The sequence below is a fragment of the Periplaneta americana genome, chromosome 11 (genome assembly GCF_040183065.1).
Source record: "Periplaneta americana isolate PAMFEO1 chromosome 11, P.americana_PAMFEO1_priV1, whole genome shotgun sequence".
Lineage (NCBI taxonomy): Eukaryota > Metazoa > Arthropoda > Insecta > Blattodea > Blattidae > Periplaneta > Periplaneta americana.
This window is the reverse complement of record NC_091127.1, coordinates 25,724,638-25,747,807: the sequence shown is the minus strand read 5'-3', so window position 1 is coordinate 25,747,807 and position 23,170 is coordinate 25,724,638. Positions and strand designations below refer to the sequence as shown.

The window sequence follows — 23,170 nt, the reverse complement described above, 5'->3', positions numbered from 1 at the left end:
TAATCAAGAAAATTGTTAAATGAGCAATATTATCTATTTTAGAAGAAACATAAACAAATAATATCCAGGAAAAACCTCTTAATTGAAAAAAGATTCTATAATTGACACCAATTTCAATCTTTCTACTGCTCTCCTGAAAAGTATTAAATTTTTACTTAAGACCTTTTCTTCCAAGCCAGAGGTTTATAACTGAGGTTAATTAGAAATTGTAGATATGTGATGTTGCAAGCACGACGAAAACGTTTAAACAAATCATAAAATTTGTAATATGAATGATTTATTCCTTGACTATTGTATGACAAGTCATTAACTGAAACTAAAAGCATTCATTGATATTATAATTATTAGGAAACCGAAAATAGCAAAAATGGACTCCGCTCTTAGTGAAGTAAGATACGGCGATAGGAAAGTACAAACTGAAGTTGCTTGACTCTGAATATTTAGATGATGTTCACTTAATGTACAATACCTTTCCAAGTACGTACGTACCGTAAACTGGGGTTACTTTGAACACAGAGGAAACTTTGACCATTTTTTCAGAAAATCATATTTAGGTTTCTACATATTGCATTTGTTATAGATGTAGGTAAATTATTATAAAATCATTCTCATACCAAATTTACCTTCTCTACTGTATAAGAAGTGCAGCATGTAGAAAGCTAAATATGATTTTCTGAAAAAAAATGATCAAAGTTTCCTCTGTGTTCGAAGTAACCCCAGTTTACGGTACTGGATTTCAGCAACATGTGTTCGTCCCGCCACGATGGAACCAGCAAGGAATTGCAAAACATTACATTCCTCTACAGGACACGGTGCAAGTAGCCAATACGCGTCACATTATACCCACTCTTAAAGCCTGGAACATTAAAGCCTTTTTATTTTCCTTCTAACTTGCGCAACGAAGTCTTGAAAACAGCGCCGCCTATATGACGTCTTCGGACTGTCCTGGGTTGACCTCGAGGACATCACTGACATTGGCGGCGAGCCCCCCGCTGCCGGAAGAATCCCGGGTGCCGCCCCCGTTCGACCGCATGTGGTTGTTCATGTGGATCTCGGAGGACGCGTTGCTGTTGGACATGTCCCTCCTGGTGCCCCCGGGGCCCGATCCCAGGTCGCCTGTCCCGCGACGCCTGCAGACGTCGACACAGAAGCCGCTCCTGCTTCTGGATCGCGCTAGCAGCACGTGGTAACAGCAGGACTGCAGCGTCTTCTTGAAGGCGGCCCGGAACTCTCGGTTGAAGTAGGCGTAGATGAGAGGGTTCAGAGCGGAGTTGAAGTAGCCGATCCAGAACACGATGGCCACCACCACTGGAGGACAGTAGCAAGCCTTGTCCCCGCACAGCGTCGTGATCACGTACCTGCGACACAAACAATTTGTCAGATGAATAATTTTTTATTCACATTTGTTATACCTTTAATGATAATTGAAGGGGGTTAGAAGCAAAGAAGTATAAGTGCACTTAAGTTATTTTTTAGAAAATGTGGTTGAAAGTACTTAAGATTTCCTAAATTCCGTTAAATTTTTATTACAATTTTAGTGTTTGATGTGGTTGTAGCAAATACTTTACTACAGAGTGATTTATATAGAACTGACACATTTCTTTCTTTAATTATTCCGTTGGAAATTCATTCAATGACCCAATTTTAGCACCAAATTAAGCAGAATGTTCTGGAATTTCGATTCCTTGTTACTAGATACGCAGATGTTTATGTTTTATTCCTATTGTTGGCAGCCTAAAGCCATATAGGGTTACGGTTGTTCATCAGCTACAGGAACCAGATAAGGATGAAAGATTGAAGGATAAAAGATTGAATTATTGTCGTTGGTTTCAGACGTTCATTGTGCAAAATCCTGCCATATTGCCCATCACATGGTTCACAGATGAAGCATGGTTCCATTTATCCGGTTATGTGAACTCACAGAACTCACGCCATTGGGCCATCGAAAATCCACATGTCATCCATGAAGCACCTATGCACCCGGTTAAAATCGGAGTTTGGTGCGCAATATCCGCACAGAGAATAGTGGGGCCAATTTTTTTTAACCAGACTGTGAACACTGCAGAGTACCGACTGATTTTCATGGAGTTTGTTGAGCAACTGGACGATGTAGAGCTGAGTCAAGGATATTTCAGCAAGATGGCGCTACATGCCATACATCAAATGAATCCATGGAACTAATTGCAAGTTTCTTTGACGACCGAATAATTTCCAGGAACCTGTCGCCACCGAGATCTCCGGATTTGACAACGCCGGACTTCTTTCTATGGGGTTACTTAAAAGACAGGGTTTACGCCACACGTCCCCAGACATTGGACGATCTGAAGCACAACATCACACAGGAGATTCAAGCTATTGACAACAGAGTCCTCCAACGAGTGGCCAGTAACATGGAACGACGTGTTGAGTTGTGCCTTATGCAGGATGGAGGACATTTTCAACATTTGCTATAGAGGTAAATAATCTCCCAAAATTCCTCTACATTTTAGGTATAATAAGTTGTCGCTAGCACAATTCGTTTTGAAACAATTAATGAAAGAAATGTGTCAGTTCTATATAAATCACTTGGTATAATAATACCGGACAGTTAGCAGTTTTGCGTGCGAACGACGCTGGTGCTGCTGCCTACCTGCCGGTGTGGAGATACTCGCGAAATAAGCTGTAATCAACTGCAATGTATATTGTTGCTGGGCTAGTTAATAGTTTTATTAATTAGCGCTGTGTTAAAATGTCAGGGTGTATGTGTGGTGTTTATAATTGTGACAATTGCAGCATTACAAATTGCGCCAAATCGTACTTTCGATTTCCGACAGTTCATAAAACGTGAGTCAACAACATTCTTTAGTAGGCCTAATTCCTTCGTCTTTGTGTTGATAGAAAAATACAAATTAGTTTTTTTATTTAGACCTAATAAATGAAAAGAAGTTAAAATGTATTGGATTTTAAGGTTTTATCAAATTAAGTTTTATTGTTGTCCACATGCTTTTACTAATTATTACAAACATCAGATTACTATCAATTTTATCTTTGCAGTTGTCAGCAATGCGTCTATAAATCATTACTGTAAATTCATTCCTAATATCAGATTAATTTTGTCTGACTAAACCAAAGAAAAAATATGTAACAATTAATTATGGAAAGTAATATGAAGTATGCAATATTTCTCATAATATGCAGCTTTGATATAAGATAATAATTTTGTGCGAGATCGTGTGTATTTGCTTGTTTTCCGCACAGAACCAATACGCGGTAAGTGTGAAATACCACATTCAGTATTCCCAACGTAACACACATAACAATTTCCCTCTTCTTACCGCTTAAGAGCGACATTCATTTTACTGCTTTAGGCTTTTAACATATTATTTTTAGAGACGTTTAACATAGTAATAATTATAAATTGGAAACTTACCACTGCAATTTCACCTAAATTGCAATGTTAATTATTGTTTTTAAATATTTGCAAAAATTAAGTAAAGTCTACTACTCCACGAAACTTATTGCATTCCTGATACAAGTAACATTAAGGAAGCCGTGAAAAAATCAACAAGATTCCAGATGCGGATGTTATTACTGCAATATGTTATATAAATAATATTGTTAAAATATTAAAATGAAAAATAAATCATTACATAACCTTACCGTTTGTTTTAAGTTCGCATTTATAGACTGGGGGGAAAAAAAGACAGACGTATATCACGGCCTGCTGGAGTATAGTAAACACAGAAAACATTTTATAGCAACAATGTTGAAGAAAGATATTTTGGTTTTCCGAAGTTGCCGTCATTAAACAGAAACCAACATGGAGATTTCATTGCAACTAATTAGAAATTCGTCTTTCAGGTATGTAATAAACGATCTTCGCACAAAATAATGTACGATACACGAGCGGTATGTTTGTTTTCATGTTCTCGGAAATTAAAAAAGCTCAACTACGTTTCGTTTTTTCAATCTTTTCCTCGAACATGAAAACGTCAACATACCGCTCTTGTAACGTATATTACTATTACATTAAATATTATTCAATATTTCTTAAGTGTTTCATATATTATTCCACATTAGTAATTCACGTTTTAAACAATAGACCGAATCTCGCTATGTTAATATTTGTATATGTGGACGTAATTCCATCCCGCTCCGCTAGATGTCAGGTCCGCGATATTTCGCACTCACGCCAATGCTGCTAGTATACAGCTGTCCGGTATTATTATAATAAGGTATTTGGTTGTAGTATATTGTGGTACAAGCGTGTAAGTCCATTATTACAGATCCGAGGAAAAGATTCTGTTATGCACTTAACACATGTGTTGCATACCATTTTTTGGCCGATCTTAATAAAAAAATAAATTATTATTAATAATGTTTAATTTAAATAGTTTGCTTTTGGATGCTAACATATTCATCTGTGATCGCCGTTTGTTACGTGTCGATAGGTGTCATTCATTTGTTATTATTTGTATTTGTCGATAGGTGTTATTCATTTGTTATTTTCGGCGGCGATTGTGAAAATGTTGTAATAAAATAAATTACTTGTATAGAGAGTTTAGTTTTGTCTTCAAAGAAGTAGAAATAAATAGCATATAGAAAATGTTTGTAGGTGGCACATTAATTGGATGGAGGTGCGCTATAATACACCAAAGGACAATTTGAAAAAATGAGATATTTGCACAGATCTGTTGATGGCATGCTAATTTAACTTGAAAAAAAATCAAGAATGCGATATCTGAATTTTGCTGCTATTTATAAGCAAAAATTCGTGTAGTGCATAAAATTCATTTATTTATTTTGCTTTGAAATATTAATTCAACTGCTGGTCTCTTATTAAAAATCGGTTAGTCCTTTTTGGTATTTGTGATATTTTCTATAATGGCATGAATGTTATAATAGTTCTTGCATGAAATGTTTTATAAAAAACAGATTTATTTCAATGGCCAATATCTCGAAACAGGTTTTTGGCGCTTTGTCTATTATTGCGTAACTCCGTCCAAATATACGTCAGGGTAAATAATTTGCATACCGGTATAGGTTAATGCTTGAATACTATTTTACTCCATGGATATTTTCGCGTTCAGCCACGATCCACGAGTGGCGCTCAAAGCAACAACCGGAAGTCGTCGGAAATGGTTTTCACGCTTACGTCTTATCTACATTAATCCCTGTTTTCTTACAAATCTCCACTCCAATAAATTAATTCAGAAAGAGTACAGGTGCAATAAACATTTAATTATTTTCTTATAGCACATAGTGGTGTGCGACACTGATAGTTAGTTACTTTTAAGTAACAAGGCCTACCAACAACATAGCTAAGATTGTTAAGAAACACGATTGGCCAAAAAAAAAAATATATCCATTTGGCACTAAAATTTTACATGCATTAGCTTGCCCTGAATGTGCTTAAATTCTGTCGTGATGTTACGCATATGAGAAAGAATAAACAAATTAGCAATACTAATGAGAAAGATCATCTAATAAATATTCAGACCAATGCGAAAAACTTAGAATGCTGAAATAAATATTTGTATTACATATTAAAATATGTATCATTGGTGTTACGTTTTAAATTATAAACTAAAAATGTTTATACATCTTGATTACACAACTTTTAACACTGTATCACTTCGGAATATGTATGATAAGAACTTTCTTGTGTTAAATTTTAACGTACCTTGTTAACATGTTTCGACCTATTTTCGGTCATCTTCGGAACTGGTCGTTGTTGGTCTTGGCGCCTCTTGTTTCCTGTGTGGGTGCGTTCGTAGTGTAGAGTCAAAGAGTGTATGTGTTTTGAAATTGAGTTGTCTGTTGAGAATATCGTTGGGGGTGTGTTTTCGTGTGTCTGTATATTTCATATTGTTCTAGTGTGTTGAGTTTCTGGCTTTTTGGTTGGATATGCAGTATTTCCATGTCTGTGTTGATGTCTCTGTAGGTGTGGTTGGGATTTGTGATGTGTTCTGCATATGTGGAGGTGTTTTTTAATTTTGTTACGGCTGTGATGTGTTCTTTGTAACGTGTTTGAAATGATCTGCCTCTCTGTCCTATGTAGAAGTTGTTGCAGGTGTTACATTTGAGTTTATATACACCTATGTGGTTGTATTTGTTTGTTTGTGTTGTTTGTGTGTTGAGATGTTTTTGTAGAGTGTTATTTGTCCTGTATGCGATGTTGTAGTTTAATTTCTTGAATGAGGTTGCAATTTTATGTGTGTTTTTGTTTCAGTATGTTAGTGTGATGTATTTTTTGTGTTCTTGTGTTTGTGTTGTATTCTTCTGTTTTTTGTGGTTTTGTTTTGTCTTACGTATTATGTTGTCTATTATGTTAGGGTTGTATCCGTTTTCTTGTGCTATGTATTTGATTGTGATTAGTTCTTCGTTGTAATCCTGTTGGTTCATTGGTATGTTGAGTAGTCTGTGTACCATTGTTCGGAATGCAGCTTGTTTGTGTTGTGTGGGGTGGTTGGATGTGTTGTGTATGTGTGTTGTTGTTGTTGTGGGTTCTCTGTATACTTTGAATGTGTGTTTGTTGTCTACTTTTGTTATTGTGATATCTAGAAAATTTATGGATTTGTTGTTTTCAATTTAACACAAGAAAGTTATCATACATATTCCGAACTAAAAATGTTTATTTTCAAATAAAATACTAAACTTTCTCTTGTAAAGTTATGTTCTATTGTTTTGCTTGAATTACGAAATCAGAAGGTTCTCATTATAAAACAAGAGACTGCAGATGTCGCCCTGGCAAACATGACGTGTTTCACGGAACTGAGTTTCTGAAAGTGCTTCAACAATTGAAGGCTGTGAACCGTATTGTGCATTAATAAATTGGTTGTCACTGACGACTGTAGGTACAAGCCCATATCGTGATGCGATCTTTTATCGAAACTTGCCTCATGAATGCACATTCATCTTGGAAAATGAAGTCATACTTTTTACACGCGAGAAATGTCAATTTCATTGTCTTCTATTAGTACATCAATATTGTACGAGCTTATTAAAAACCTTTGATTTTTATATTGACAACGTACTTTAATGTGTGACACACAGTTTGTTTTGGAGCCATCCAATCAGAAATTCGTTTGATAATCATTGACTGGCCAGCATGAAAATAAAATGGGCAAATTACAAGTGTTTTTATGTTTTCTGAGCGTTCAATAATGCATATTTATACAGGGACATTATTTTATTTTTGCTAACATTTTTTATATTAACTTGCCTATACCACTGGATCAACGCCGTTTGCTAACCCCTTCCACGACTGGAGTTCGATGATACTGGCGTAATATACAAACAAATCACTTTACTAGGTATAGGAGGGAAGAAAAGTAGTTCATCCATTTACGTAAACTAGGAAATATTGCGCTTTTGAGTTTGATCATTTTCATTAGGTTTTTGTTTAATCAAAATACAGTAGGTCTACAGTATTAACAATAAGTGTTTTTACTCACGAACTGAGCTGTCCATGTGGACGTATTCATTATGCAGTGTATATTATACTGTCTACAGCACATTACAGTACAATATGGAGAATGAAGTTAAATTGAAAAATAACCGTAATATGGATATTTAAACACATTTTTTAAAATGGTGGCCGTTCATTTCGATACAGGCTTCAGTTTTTTAGTGCATATTATCGCACTATAGACTATTGCATCTAATTCCAATTACCAGTTTCGTCCTTCGTACTAGTAATTTATGCTGAACTAATTCTGTACCTACTCTATAAAAGAGTACCTTACGTACTGTAAATTCAGTCTTCACTTCTGCCCGATCCGAAAAGATAAAATTACTCAGACATGCTATCTACTGTCTGTTCAAGTAGTTATGTCGCAGGATCGTAGAAAGAGGGGAAATCACGTGACAATTACTTAACGAGGCCCTTTTATTTAAGTTATTTTAAACAGTTGCATAATATTACGTAGACGTCCAATTCCTAACAGAAATTAATGTTCTCAGAAAAGAGTTAAGACATCCCAGCCACTAGCTGTCGAATAAAAGCTGGTGGGGGAAACCGGGATACGACGTAGGCAAATGGACGACAGTACCTGTGCGAAAATGATTCAATATTGAAAGCTCTTTCGTCACTGGAGAACGCGAACATATTTTTGGAACGTACTATTTACTATGACCGTAAGGCTACTATGTCTGTATATGCGGTCTTGCATCTGTGTGGAGGACGGTTGAACTTCATTAGTAGAAGGGGTGGGAGTGAAGTACATTAAAAAACTGAGGTACAATAAAAATTGAAGTAAAAATAAAATTATATCCCTGTATTAAGATTTTATTGTGTTGCATACGGGGTGTTCAGAAACAAATCTTCTCACGATTCAGTTTTCTAAAAACAAAAATGTTATATGACTGAAAAAATGTGATGACTAAAAGAAACATTTTAAGATTTTTGGAACCAGCATTATTTTAACATAAACATGGATGACTAAATTTTATGAATGAAACTGAAATCTCCTCTCCATATTGAAGACCGCTATCTTCTTTTGGAATAAAAGTGTATCAACCAACTCTGAACAAATGTAAATCAAACTGCTCTGTAATTATGGGCAACCCCGCGATTATGTTCATTATGAAGAGAGATTTCAACTCGTGTTCATCAAGCAGTGTCCACATTGCACAGAAACGCTTCATTTTAAGACGCTCGGTTAGAAAAAGTTTAACCCTCTTTGCTGACGCTTCTAAGAACACAAAGAAAATATTTCTGTAACTGCAATCTGTTGTCTTGAATGGATAACTTTTGTGCTGCCTCCACATTTCCGTCTGTAACTGCGGAGGTGGGTTTACCGGTACGAGACGCTCCTTCACATTCTTTATGCCATCATCTTAAAATTGCTTGTCAGATTTCTTCAGTGCATTTTCACAGACTATAGGCTCTTAACTCCTGTGTATTCCCGGTGCTAACATACGGTTGCCAAACCTGGGCCCTTAGAGAGAGGCAAAAGACGAACATCGAAATATGCCAAAGGAAAATGGAGAGGAAGATAGTTGAAATTTCACTGAAAGACAAGGTCTCCAACACGGCACTGCAGAAAATTAAGCTTCTGAGAACATCACAGAAAAAGCCCTCATAACGAAATGGAAGTGGGGTGGTCATGTAGCAAGGCAGCAACAAGGCAGATGGGCGCGAGAAACCACCATGTGGGACCCGTACATAGGAAGGAGAACACAAGGCAGGCCAAGAAGAAGATGGGCAGATACATTCAAGCAGCAGCTGGGAGGGAATTGGTCAACCATCGCCCGCAACAGGAAAGAGTGGAGACAGATAGTGAACAAACTCATATAGAACTAAAATTTGACAAACTCTAGTGTATCTCACATAGTGAATGTGAATGTAAATATTGTTCACGTGAAATAGCTCATCATGTGAACCACACCAACCGAGCTTCCCCTCCTTTAGGAGGCCCTAGCCCTTCATGGGACACAGTGGCTTCATTCATTCATTCATTCATTTTCACAGTAGGGCAGATTAACAAGTAAGTTTATATGACTCAGTTTTCGCAAGAAAAATGGAGAACTGAATAGCATATTTGGGGATCCACTGGCAGAGAATCTTATTGCTAAACAGGCATTGAATGGACGGTTATCTATACTAATAATAAATCTGTAGCCGAAATTTTTCTGGTAATTTTCGATTTTCCAAAAATAATTGGTCCTAATATATATAATTAACTACCCTGAAACCGAAAATCGTATTTTTGAAATTTTTGTTTGTATGTCTGTCTGTATGTTTGTTACCTTTTCACGCGATAATGGCTGAACCGATTTATATGAAAATTGGAATATAAATTAGTTTGTTGTAACTTAGATTTTAGGCTATATGACATTCAAAATACTTTATTTAAAAGGGAGGTTATAAGGGGGCCTGAATTAAATAAATCGAAATATCTCGCTTATTATTGATTTTTGTGAAAAAGTTACATAACAAAAGTTTCTTTAAAAATGATTTCCGATAAGTTTTATTCTTTACAAAATTTTGATAGGACTGATATTTAATGAGATAAATGAGTTTTAAAATTAAAATAACGCCATCTAAGACGGTGCAATGAATTAAGAACAAATGACTTCGTCTATAAGGGGCCTTTGACAACAACAATCGAAACAGGGGCTTTGGACATCAGCAATCGAAAGCTATTAAACATAGCCTACAGAGGAACGTTTCTGTGTTTGTATGAAGTAATATCAGAAGCTAAATTAACCGATTTGTATAATTAATTATTAATTCACCGTTTGAAAGTGTAGTTTCTCTAGATGGACATAATGCTATAATGTTATTACAGTAACTTCTGAGTAAATCGAGGACAGGTAAGATTAAAATAGCTTTTATGCACAGAAAATTTAATAGCTATTTTGTACATTCGTTTTCTGTATTTCTTAAAATAATATTTACGTACACTCATTTTAATCTCAGAGAATTAACGAACAACGAGAGTGTATTGATTTAGTATGCAGTAATAGTACGTTAGCTTAGCAATCCATTATTTTATAATTCAAATTTTAACTATGCTCAATTGAATCGTGTTAAAATACATAAAATATATATGCAATAAATGCAATGCAAAAAAAAAAAAATTGGGTAATGAGCGAAGCAGATTATCTTGCGCTATTGTAAAAGTTATTCCCTGGATCAAACGTCCTATTTTAATTATGTAATTACTTTATATTTATTTCTAACAGGTGCAGCGGAGCGCAAAGGTACGGCTAGTATTAAATATAATTGTCATCTGTAGCAGTAAACGTTAGGTTAGGTCACGGTGGCTACGGGCGGGTTAGGACGACCCTTTGCACGTCGGCCATACTGAGGCCTATTGTGCACCCCGAAGTATATGAGATGAATGAGGATGAGGGTGTACCAGCCCACCGGCCGCATGTGACCCATCATCCGCTCACCCAATAGGGGGCCTTCTATCTTCTCCCGCTCTAAGCTACACCGCCAAGGTGACCAAGCAGCACAGGATCCATTCCAACTGCCCATCCAAGGTGTCGAAGAGCCCTTGGAAGTGCTCTTAAGGATTGAATCCTGGCAGAGATATTGCGGAAGGCTAGGAACTCAGTAAGAGTTATAGAGAGGACGCCCCCTATTGTAAGTAAGCCATTAAAGACATGTGTCTTGGCCTGAATATGCCTATTGAATGAGATGAGAAAAGTGAATGATATGAAAATTTAATTAATAATAATAATAATAATAATAATAATAATAATAATAATAATAATAATAATAACTTACAAATGGCTTTTAGAGAACTCGAAGGTTCATTGCCGTCCTCACATAAGCCCACCATCGGTCCCTATCCTGAGTAAGATTAATCCATTCCCTAACATCATATCCCACCTTCCTCACATCACTTTTGGTATTATCCTCCCATCTACGTCTCGACCTCCTCTGAGGTCTCTTTCACTCAGGTTTTCCAACTAACACTCTATATACATTTCTGGATTCGCCCATACGTGCTACGTGCCCTGCTCTTCTCAAATATCTAGATTTAACGTTCCTAATTATATCAGGTGAAGAATACAATGCGTGCAGTTCTGCGTTGTGTAATTTTCTCAATTGTCCTGTAACTTTATCCCTTTTAGCCCCAAACAATTTTTTATGCTCGACCGTGCCGAAATGTAGTAATTATACACCTGGTAGCAGACCTTTAATGCATGTCATTAAAGTACACCTACTCATTAAAGATCAGGTCTTTCAGCCAATGACGACTCAGGTTACAACTGTTCAGCCAATGACAGGTCAGCTTTCTACCGTTATAAAACCGCAAGTATCGATTATTCTCGGATATGCAATCGAAAGAGAATTAGCGAAAAGTCGCGGAGGCTGGAAATCCAATACTGTCGCAGAAGGTTATGTTCTGTTACAATAATAATTAACGTTAATTGTAAATAATATTGAAATAAATTCAATTTTTCATCTCGTTTCTCAATGTCGAATTTAATTTCAATGTTATCTCTGTAGGTTCTTATGGCCTAGCAAGATCAATGTGGACATGTGTTCCTCGGAAAAAATCAATACTTTCGCGTCTGCGCACATCTCACAATATACGGGACATTGCTAAAAAATCAATAATATCAAGTTAGAAATATGGTCGAGCATAAAAAGTCGTATGAAACTCGCCTATAATGGTAATTAAGAAGCTCGTATGAAAATTATGAAACTCGCTTGCGCTCGTTTCATAAATATCCATAATCACTTATTAATTACCTTCATTATAGGCTCGTTGCATAATGTACTATTAAACACTTGATTTTTAAACACGCTTAACCTTTGTTCTTCTCTCAAAGTGAGAGTAAAAGTTTCACAACCATACAAAACAACCGGTAATAGGCCTACGACGTTTTATAAATTCTAACTTTCAGATTTTTTGAGAGCAGACTAGATGACAAAAGCTTCTCAACCGAATAAAAATAGTCATTTCCCATATTTATTCTGCGTTTAATTTCCTCCCTAGTTAATTTATATTTGTTACTGTTGCTCCAATATATATTTGAAATTTTCCATCTCTTGAAAGATAAATCTCCAGTTTTTATATTTCCATTTCGTACTATGTTCTGGTCACGAGTCACAATCATATACTTTATCTTTTCTGGATTTACTTAATCTTTTCGGAATTTACTTCCAATCCTATCTCTTTACTTCAAGTAAAATTCCCGTCTTTTCCCTAATCGTTTGTGAATTTTCTCCTAACATATTCACGTCATCCGCATAGACAAGCAGCTGATGTAACCCGTTCAATTCCAAACTAATTTCAAAGTAATAATAATAATAATAATAATAATAATAATAATAATAATAATAATCATCATCATCATCCGTGGCGCTACAGCCCTTCAACAGTACAAAACGACAAGTCGGCTGTTGACCTCACGTTCACATGCTGAAGCAGAGGTGTACGATCATCCAACCAGAATTGAGGTATCGTGTGGTTATCACGATAATTCCCCCAGTCGTTATAGCTGTCTTTCATAACTGCATTTCACCACCTATCGTAGTTCTTCAAGTGCATCACGATGCTATGTAGGCACCAGTACTATACACTGGCCAAAATTTTATGAGAAAATTTCTTCTTCCGTGAGGACTCGATCCAGTGCGCGAGTTCTAGGTTGGATGCCATAGACCACGACGATACCACGGCGCGGGGCAATACTCTACTATGCATTCACTAAATGAAATATGTTTGTAGCACAGCTTGTTCTTAAAATAGCACGAGCTTTTGTTAATGAAACCCGAAAACAAGTACTGATAATGTAGAATCCTAGTTATGGGACAGGTAGGGACGTTCCCGCCGTCCACTAATTGACCACTCGATGCGGCGTCCCTGTCCCTGAGAGCCCTTCTGTTAGCGAGTTGACAAACTTCCTCCCAGCGAATCTGATGGCCGAACCGAGTTCATAGCAGCAAGTTAATTGAGTTAATTTAGTGGAACAGAGTTGACAAAAAGAGAGTTCTGGGTTCGTCACCACTGCTGTCTACTGCATCAAATTATTCTACTGTTTTCTGCCTGCTTACTTAAGTTCATGAAACTATCATTTGTGTGTTCATACTGTAACTATGGGAACAAGAAAGCTTGCTTTCTCTTTGTACATTTAAAGAGAGGATCTGTTATAACGCATTCAAGGGATCAAATAAATAAATTGATCGTTGAGCTAAAAAAAAGTAAAGATATTTACAACAGTAAGGAGAATAGCAGTGAAATATTTTATTGCGTTATAGTCGACACTTCCACAAATATTTTGAGTAGTATGTGAAGCCTTAGTTTTTCGTAAAATGACTTCATATTTGAGATATTTTAATATATCTCCCGGAAGATATACAAGAACTCTATATTTGACCTTGCATTTTCCATCTGTTTAAATAGTTTCATAAAATCAGGGATGGCATCGCTAACACTGTTGACTGCAGTTGCTTCGAAGAGATGCAGTCTGATTGTCTTTTTGCACTCACAATAATCTATACTAATAATACGAGGATAAAAGTGAATGATCCTTTCTTGAACTATAGAAATGAAAGATGATTTTCTCTTCTCTCACGTTGGAAATAAATGATCTTCCTTTAACTATGGAAATGAAAGATTTTCTCTTCTCTCACGATGGGGATAAATTATCTTTCTTTAATTATGGAAATGAAAGATGATTTTGTCTTCTCTCACGATGGAAATAAATGATCTTCCTTTAATTTTGGAAATGAAAGTTGATTTTCTCTTTTATCACGATGGAAATAAATGATCTTCCTTGAACTATGGAAATGAAAGATGATTTTCTCTTTTATCACAATGAAAATAAATGATCTTCCTTTAACTATGGAAATGAAAGATGATTTTCTCTTCTATCACGATGGAAATAAATGATCTTCCTTTAATTATGGAAAGGAAAGATGATTTTCTCTTCTCTCACGATGGAAATAAATGATCTTCCTTTAACTATGGAAATGAAAGATGATTTTCTCTTTTATCACGTTGGAAATAAATGATCTTCCTTTAACTATGGAAATGAAAGATGATTTTCTCTTCTATCACGATGAAAATAAATGATCTCCCTTTAACTATGGAAATGAAAGATGATATTCTCTTCTCTCACGATGGAAATAAATGATCTTCCTTTAACTATGGAAATGAAAGATGATTTTCTCTTCTCTCACGATGGAAATAAATTATCTTCCTTTAACTATGGAAATGAAAGATGATTTTCTCCTCTCACGATAGGAATAAATCATTTTCCTTTAACTATGTAAATAAAACATCCTTCTTTTTTCTCTTACTGTAAGTATGATAGATATTTATTTCTTCTCTTACTATAGACATGAAGAATCCTCTTCCCCTGTCTAACAATAGAAATCAAATATAATTTTTGTTGTATAACTATGGAAATGAGAGATATTTTCTTTTATGTAACTCTGGAAATGAGAGTTGCTTCTTTATTCTCTCTTATTCCATTTATAACTATAGAAGTAAACGTTATTTCTTTTTCGTGTAGCATATAGAAACGAAAGATCCTTTACCGTATTTGAACTATATGAACGAGAGAATTTTCAGTTTACCTAATTATACAAACGAGAGGTTCTTCTATCTTGAGTATAAGCAGAAATGAACATTGATGACTTGGGTCACTCACCAGAGGAAGAAGGGCAGCCAGCAGGCCAGGAAGGCCGACATGATGATGCCGAGCGTGCGCGCCGCCTTTCGCTCGCGTTTCATCTTGCTGCTAGTGGCGATGGGCTCGGGAACGGGTTCGACTCCCGGCATCACGTCGCCGTTGAGCGGCTGCTGTAAAGACGTGAGGCCGGCGCTAATTCCGTTGATCTGCAGATGCTTGTTGAGCAGCGCCGCCGCCACCTTGCTCCTGCGACAAAACAATAGAACAACACTTGCGTCAGAAAGCAAAAGAAAGTAAGCGCCAAAACATAGCTTTTCAGGTTAGGTTGATTCATATACTATTTTATGCTAGTTTTGATGTTTGTCAGCTATTCTCGAATTGTAGGGATTGAGAGCTGCCAATATATTACGATATTCAAAGGAAGTAAGTCATACAACTGTAAGCAAAATGGAACATTTATATCACCATATCTCAAAATAGAGATTTTGGACTTACTTCCTTCTGGTTTGTGAGTTAAGAAGACTAAAAAAGCTCGTTTTGAGCCAGGTCACTTTTTTAGTTGGCTATTTAATGACGCTGTATTAACTATTACATTATTTAGTGTCGATAGGATTGGTGATAGCAAGATGGTATTTGGCGAGATGAGGCCAAGGTTTCGCCATAGATTATCTGATATTCGCCTTGGTGAAAACCTCGAAAAAAAAAACAAATCAGGTAATCAGCCCAAACGGGAATTAAACCAGCGCCCGAGCGCATCTCTGGATTGGCAGGCAAGCGCCTTTGCCGACTGAGGTACGCCGGTGGCTGCTAGACTATTTTATTAGCAAATTGTACGCTGGATAAACTTTGCATTAGCCGTCGATCATTCATTAGATCCGTGAACGAAATGTAGTGACAGTAGGAATTTTCTCATCTACAGGATGATTCAGATAGTAAAATAATGTAGGCGTATTAGAATATGACTAATATCTACAAAAATATTCAGAGGTAGAGAATTAGTGGCCGACGAAGCCTAGATTTATCGTAAAATGGTATTAAATTTCAGATATCGGCTACAATGAATGCATTATCTTTACTTCGAACTTAGGTTTTCAGATTTCAACGACGTTAAAATATTTCAGGCAACTTCACGGATGCAAGACATCTTTAATGTTGTCTCGCTGTAATGTTTGCAGTATAGTAAGCAACTTTTAACAGCAACTTATCCTACTATAGGATGAAGATAAATGCGAACAAGATGAAGACCATGGTTGTCGGAAGAAAAATAAAGAAGATAAACGTGCGAATACTAAATGAGGCAGTAGAGCAAGTGGACAGTTTCAAATACTTGGAGTGACATGAGCTGCTGCCAGGAAGTCAAAAGGAGGATAGCAATGGCAAAGGAATCTTTTAATAGAAACAGCATCTTCTACAGACTTCTGGAAGAAGAAAGAAGAGGCTAGTGAAGTGCTTTGTGTGGATTATGGAATTGTACGGGGCAGAAACATGGACATTGCGACGAAGTGAAGAGAAGCGATTAGAAGCATTTGAAATGTGGATATGGAGAAGAATGGAGCGTGTGAAATGAACAGAGAGAGGAAGAAATGAAGCTGTGTTGGAAAGAGTGGGTGAAGAAATAATGATGTTGAAACTGATCAGGAAGAAAAAAGGAATTGGTTAGGTCACTGGCTGAGAAGAAATGCCTACTGAAGGATGCACTGGAAGGATTGGTGAAAGGGAGAAGAGTTCGGGGCAGAAGAAGATACCAGATGATAGACGACATTAAGATATATGGCTCATGTATGTATGTATTTATTTACACTGCAAGTGGGCAAGCACCCGGTGGCAGTGGTATATACAATATTAACAATACACAATAAAATGATAACGAATATACAATAACATTTACAATACACAATACAATTTTACAACACATATACAATTTTACACACAATACAAGAAGAATACACAATACAATTTAACACAATAATAATAAAACATAAAATAAAATACCTAATTTTACAATACAACCTACATAATTATGTATAGGTCCTACATAAGTTTCAATAGTCTTTCACTTTACTCTCATCTCATTCCCTGTAGTGGCACTATGACGCATTTCACTGACACTTTAGCACACATTTCACCGACACTCTGTAACACATTTCACTGACACTATAGAACACATTTCATTGACGCTATAAATTATCACTGATCGGAACTGTTCACTGCACTGTAAAACCATAACTTCACTGACTCACCTCGCTTCACTGATGCAACAGTTCAAATAAGTCAAATAATTACACCCTTATGCATACTTACAAACAGAACTACATTTAAACTAAACATTTCTAGTCTAAGGCCCTCTTACACGCTATTTTAAAATAATTTACAATTCAAACCAAGGAAGTAAATTCGTCAGCCTAGATAAATAAATGTTACCTTAAAAAATTAAATGTTGAATGTCACCTTAATTTTAATTTTCACTTTATATACAACTTTTTAAATTATTCTTGAATCTCCTTAAGGAAGGACAAAGGAGACAAAGAGGAAGGCAGAAAATAGGAAAGCTGAGAGAATTCTGGGTTTGCAATGAAAGGCTTGCCCTTAGGCAGAATAATATGAATAAATGAATTAAGTGTTAGGAGAGGACTGGTACATCCTACCAAAATCTGCTGTGAATATCTCCCTATTTAATCCGATGGACTTAACAACAACCATCATCATTCCTAACCTCAAAATTATTTATGTAAAAGCTACCGGCGTAGCGGGATTTGTCTACTGATCTAGAGTTGCGCTCGGGCGTGGTTTCAATTCCCACTTGGACTGATTTCCTGGTTTTTTTCAGAGGTTTTCTCCAACCGTAAGGTGAATGTCAGGTAATCTATGGCGAATCCTCAGCCTCATCTCGCCAAATACCATCTCGTTAGTCAGCAAATTCTATCGACGGTAAATAATCAAGTAGTTAATACAGCGTTGTTAAATAATCAAGTAAAATATATGTATTTTTTATTTATATAGGTTATAGATCTATCTACACTCTAATGGAAGATTTCATTGGTACACTGGGCTGCAAAGAAATGCCGGGTTGAGTCGCTATCGATTTGAAAAATTACCGTGTTATCACAGTCTAGTATATACAGTCACGAAGCTCAATACGTAGTAAACATGCATCTATAGATAGTTGCTAACCACTAGGATCGCTACTATCGCCTCATTACAGACAATCCGAAATAGTACCTGCACAGTCTACTGTTTCTAGTACCCTAATAAACTTAAGCTTCGTGACTGTATATACTGGACTGTAGTGTTACGAAGATTTCGCTTAGGAAACAATAGAAATAGAGGTATACAGAAGACATTTCAATAAAATAATTGTACAGATACATCTGAACTGACCTGAATTTTATAAAAAAAACTTTTATTCTATGCAAAGGAGAAATGTGTAGTTAAATGTTTAAATTAGCCTAGATTCAAATTTCAATCCTGTATCTGTATTTATAATAAAATTTTATATTTTTACGTTTATAATAAAATTGATACACTTTTTTGTTAATACAATATAAAACTGGCCGTATATATCGATTGTAACAATGGTAGCATCCATGGATAATAAGGAAGGCTGTGGAATACCATATAAACTGCAGTTTCACTATTTTCGTGTAATATTCTTATCAAGTCGACCTGGTTGGCGAGCTGGCCTTCTATGCCCAAGGTTGCGGGTTCGATCCCGGGCTAGGTCGATGGCATTTAAGTGTGCTTAAATACGACAGGCTCATGTCAGTAGATTTACTGGCATGTAAAAGAACTCCTGCGGGACAAAATTCCGGCACATCCGGCGACGCTGATATAACCTCTGCAGTTGCGAGCGTCGTTAAATAAACATAACATTTAAATATTCTTATCAATGTTGTAAAATAAAAGTATATGAATAATTTAAAATGAATTCAGTCTTACTAATAAACCGTGTATAGTTTTTATACGAGACTTATGCAGAGTTGAGACAGAAAACGTTACTAATAAACCATGCATAAGCGATGGATGTATAAACAGACTGTAACTATACAATGGGAATTACTTTGCAGTAGTTATATACACGAAACCGCTTGTTTAAGCGTTGTATGTAGAGAAAAATGGCCGCCCCTCTAACAGCTGTTCGTATCGACTGTCATACCACAGTCTACTATATACAGTCACGAAGCTTGAGTTTTGAGGGTGCTAGAAACAATAGACTGTGACGGTACTATTTTGCATTGCCTGTAATGAGGCGATATTAGCGATCCTAGTGGTGAGCAACTATCAAATGTTTGCATATTTACTACGTATTCAGCTTCGCGACTGTATATACTAGACTGTGGTCATATTATGAAGATGGTTGCCTTGTAACCACAGAAGAACAAACCAAAGGGCACAGAATAATTAGAATAATATTGCTGTAGATTGTACTCGTTGACCAAAACATAGTGTGGTAATCGATTAGAGCCAGTTGTACTATCGATACTTAACACGCCACACTAGAGCGCTCTATCGGATACAATAGAGAACCTCAGATATTCTATTACCTTTCGTAACAAAGTAATGACGAAATTATGACGTAGCTGTGTAACAGTTATATTTTTATACATGTTTTTTTTTTAAACTAATCTCAAGTAAATAGCTTTCCATCTCGCCATGTTTGCTAAAGTCCTTGGAAATCGATATAATGTCGTATCGGCATATCTTTTGCAGCCCAGTATACACTGAATCATCTTGTATGTACTTTGTTGGATAATAGTGGAATGATGGCACTCTAAATGGGAGTACCGCGTAGTATTTACCAACACCGTCAGTACCGGAATTCAACTCTGGTTCTCTAAGTGGGAAGTCGATGCCTTAACCGTTCTACCATATATTTCACCAATCCTGCTTTAAAAACCGACTTATTGTGAATAATCGTAAAATAAATGTTGGTAACCTGCACGAACAAGGAAATATATTTCATAATATCTGCAAAAAATCGAACTCTATATAGGTTATACATATTCCGCCAGCTCATTTGCTTCTCCTGGAGGTTTTATCAGGTTATCTCGTTACCCCTCATACAAATCAGTTGAGCGAATCTCCGAGGAATAAGAATCCAGAAGCCCCTTCCCATTGAGATGTCATCGTTCGCTCATTATCTTACCGGCGCTCATTCAATATTCACAACATGGGTTGCCATGGCTACGAACGTATCTCATCTGTCTTGTGTTTCTTCCTTAATAGTAATTGTATTGCCTGATTCGAAATGACCTTTGCTGCTGCAGATCTCACAAGGTTTGTCTGTGATTGAATCTAGGTTCCTTTCGTTATAGACGTTCATGTAACTGACACACATAGTCCTACTCCATCGGCAAGTCTATCGTGCTATCAAAAAAGATTGCGTTATATGACAGTAAATTTTTTTTTTAAATAGCCTTCCTATGGATATAAAATATCAAACTCAAAACATAAGATTATTTAGGGCCAAATTAAAGAAGTATCTACTTAATTTCTCACGCCTTCCATTCTGTAGGTGAATTTATGACATTCAACAACGCTGTATGAATATTTATATCTGTATTAAGTATCGATAATAAATCTGAAAGTTAGAATTTATAAAACAGTTATATTACCGGTTCTTCTGTATGGTTGTGAAACTTGCACTCTCACTCTGAGAGAGGAACATAGGTTAAGGGTGTTTGAGAATAAGGTGCTTAGGAAAATATTTGGGGCTAAGCGGGATGAAGTTACAGGAGAATGGAGAAAGTTACACAACACAGAACTGCACGCATTGTATTCTTCACCTAACATGATTAGGAACTTAAAATCCAGACGTTTGAGATGGGCAGGGCATGTAGCACGCATGGGCGAATCCAGAAATGCATATAGAGTGTTAGTTGGGAGACCGGAGGGAAAAAGACCTTTATGGAGGCCGAGACATAGATGGGAGGATAATATTAAAAAGGATTTGAGGGAGGTGGGGTGTGATGATAGAGACTGGATTAATCTTGCACAGGATAGGGACCGATGGCGGGCTTATGTGAGAGCGGCAATGAACCTTCGGGTTCCTTAAAAGCCATTTGTAAGTACGTAAGTATTAAGTAGCGATAATACCCTTTGTGTTGTACTAATGGACTATATTGTAAATCTCTTCTGTATATATTTCAACTAGACTTTGGCTATAATTAAGACTTTATATGTAGTACTATTAAGATTTATTTTGACATGTTCCATATTTTAACTGTGAAGCGATGTACGAATACCATGGAATGCAAAAAAAAAAAAAAAAAATACAATACTCGTCTTTTTGTAAATGAAAAAGCAACTTTTTGTTTCTTAATGACAGCGAATAAACGAATGCGCTTATGGTTGCCAGTAATTATTTTGCATGCGAAAGTTTTTGGCAACCAGTCTAAACATAGTCGATATGAAAATAAATTAAATGATTGGAAATAATTAGGCCTATATCGAAAGATACTTAAAAAACAAAAATTAAAGAATCTTATAATATATTATTTTGTTTTATTGATGAATTACTTGTCAGTAAATTTATTTATCTTATATTTATTTTATTTTTATTTTTTTTTTAAATTTGGTATGAAGTTAGATTAGTTGTAATTGTGGTAATTAATAATAACGATAGAAATAATAATAATAACTGTTGTTTTACTATTTTACTATTAGTAGTATTATTTTTGTTTTCTTTGAAGTTTCAAACTGTGCACAGTTATAGCTCGAATGGCCCTACAGACTCGTGCGAAGGATCTTGTGTACATGAGTTTGTATAATAATTTTGTGTATCAATAAATGAATTTCATTCATTCATTCATTCATTCATTCATTCATTCATTCATTCATTCATTCATTCATTCATTCATTCATTCATTCATTCATTCACTCATTCATTCAATAAGTTTATTGCACACAATATACTTAACTTTATTTCAATCGGTAATTATGTATGGAATTATAGGCTGAGGTCCCTTATTTAAATCCAATTTTAATCTACTTCATTTATTACAGAATAAAATAATTAAAATATGTCTTCATAAACCTACTGATTTTCCATCCCAAAAATTGTTTTTAGGCTTTAATGTTCGTAAGATAAGACAAATTTATTATATTGTATTAATAAAATTCGTACATAAAAATCGAAATAATTTTGAATTGTAATCTCATAGTTGTGAAACAAAAGGTATGAATTCTTTAAGATTGTTTGAACCAAAATGCAACACTGCTACAGTATTTAATCATAGTAGTAATTTAGGCCCAAGAATATATAACAAATTTCTATTTAAATATCCTAATCTTGTTCATTCTAATAGTTCTAGTATTCAATTTAAAAAGTTATGTATGGATTTTATAAAAATTAAAAAATTGTAAGTTTAAATTTATATATTCTTATTGCGTAGTAGACATAAGACAAATTGTATTATGAACTTCTTAATTTAAATTCAGGAATCCGCCCCTGAGCACGAGTTCTACTCTTTCAGGGGCGAGCTAAAGTTTTTCTGTTTATATTATATTTTATGTTTCAATTATTAGCAAAATAAATAAATAAATAAATAAATAAATAAATAAATAAATAAATAAATAAATAAATAAATAAATAAATAAATAAATAAATAAATAAATAAATAAATAAATAAATAAATAAATAAATAAATAAATAAATAAATAAGTAAATAAGTGAATGAATGAATAAATAGATAAATAAATAAGTAAATAAGTAAATGAATGAATGAATAAATAGATAAATAAATAAATAAATAAATAAATAAATAAATAAATAAATAAATAAGTGTCTAAGTAAGTAAATAAGTAACTAATGAATAAATACATGCATACATAAATAAATAAATAAGTTTTGATGACAAACTATACAGTGTACATTTTGTTTAAGAAAGCTAGATATTATAAACTTACGTTAGTGGAATGAATCGCAGTGTTAATTCTCTCTGCGCATGATCTGACGAGTAGAATTATGGTTTCCATGGTAACAAAGCTGCCTTACGCAGTTACATCCGTTCCATTAGCCATGCCCCAATAAATTAGCTCCGACTGTGAATATCACGTTAACTCAGGTTGGTTCAAATTTTATGGAATC

The 23,170-nt window shown here is 35.3% G+C and overlaps 1 protein-coding gene across 1 annotated transcript in view; it reads right to left on the bottom strand.

The window, feature by feature from the left end:
* Positions 1–848: 848 nt before the first annotated feature.
* Positions 849–23,170, bottom strand: part of LOC138708683 (octopamine receptor beta-1R-like) — a 60,171-nt gene continuing 37,849 nt past the window's right edge. The window contains exons 2-3 of the mRNA XM_069838770.1: positions 15,103–15,330; positions 849–1,358 (exon numbers count right to left, since the gene is read on the bottom strand). Coding sequence (XP_069694871.1) covers positions 923–1,358; positions 15,103–15,330 — 664 coding nt within the window. The 3' untranslated portion in view covers positions 849–922. The remainder of the gene's footprint in view (positions 1,359–15,102; positions 15,331–23,170) is intronic.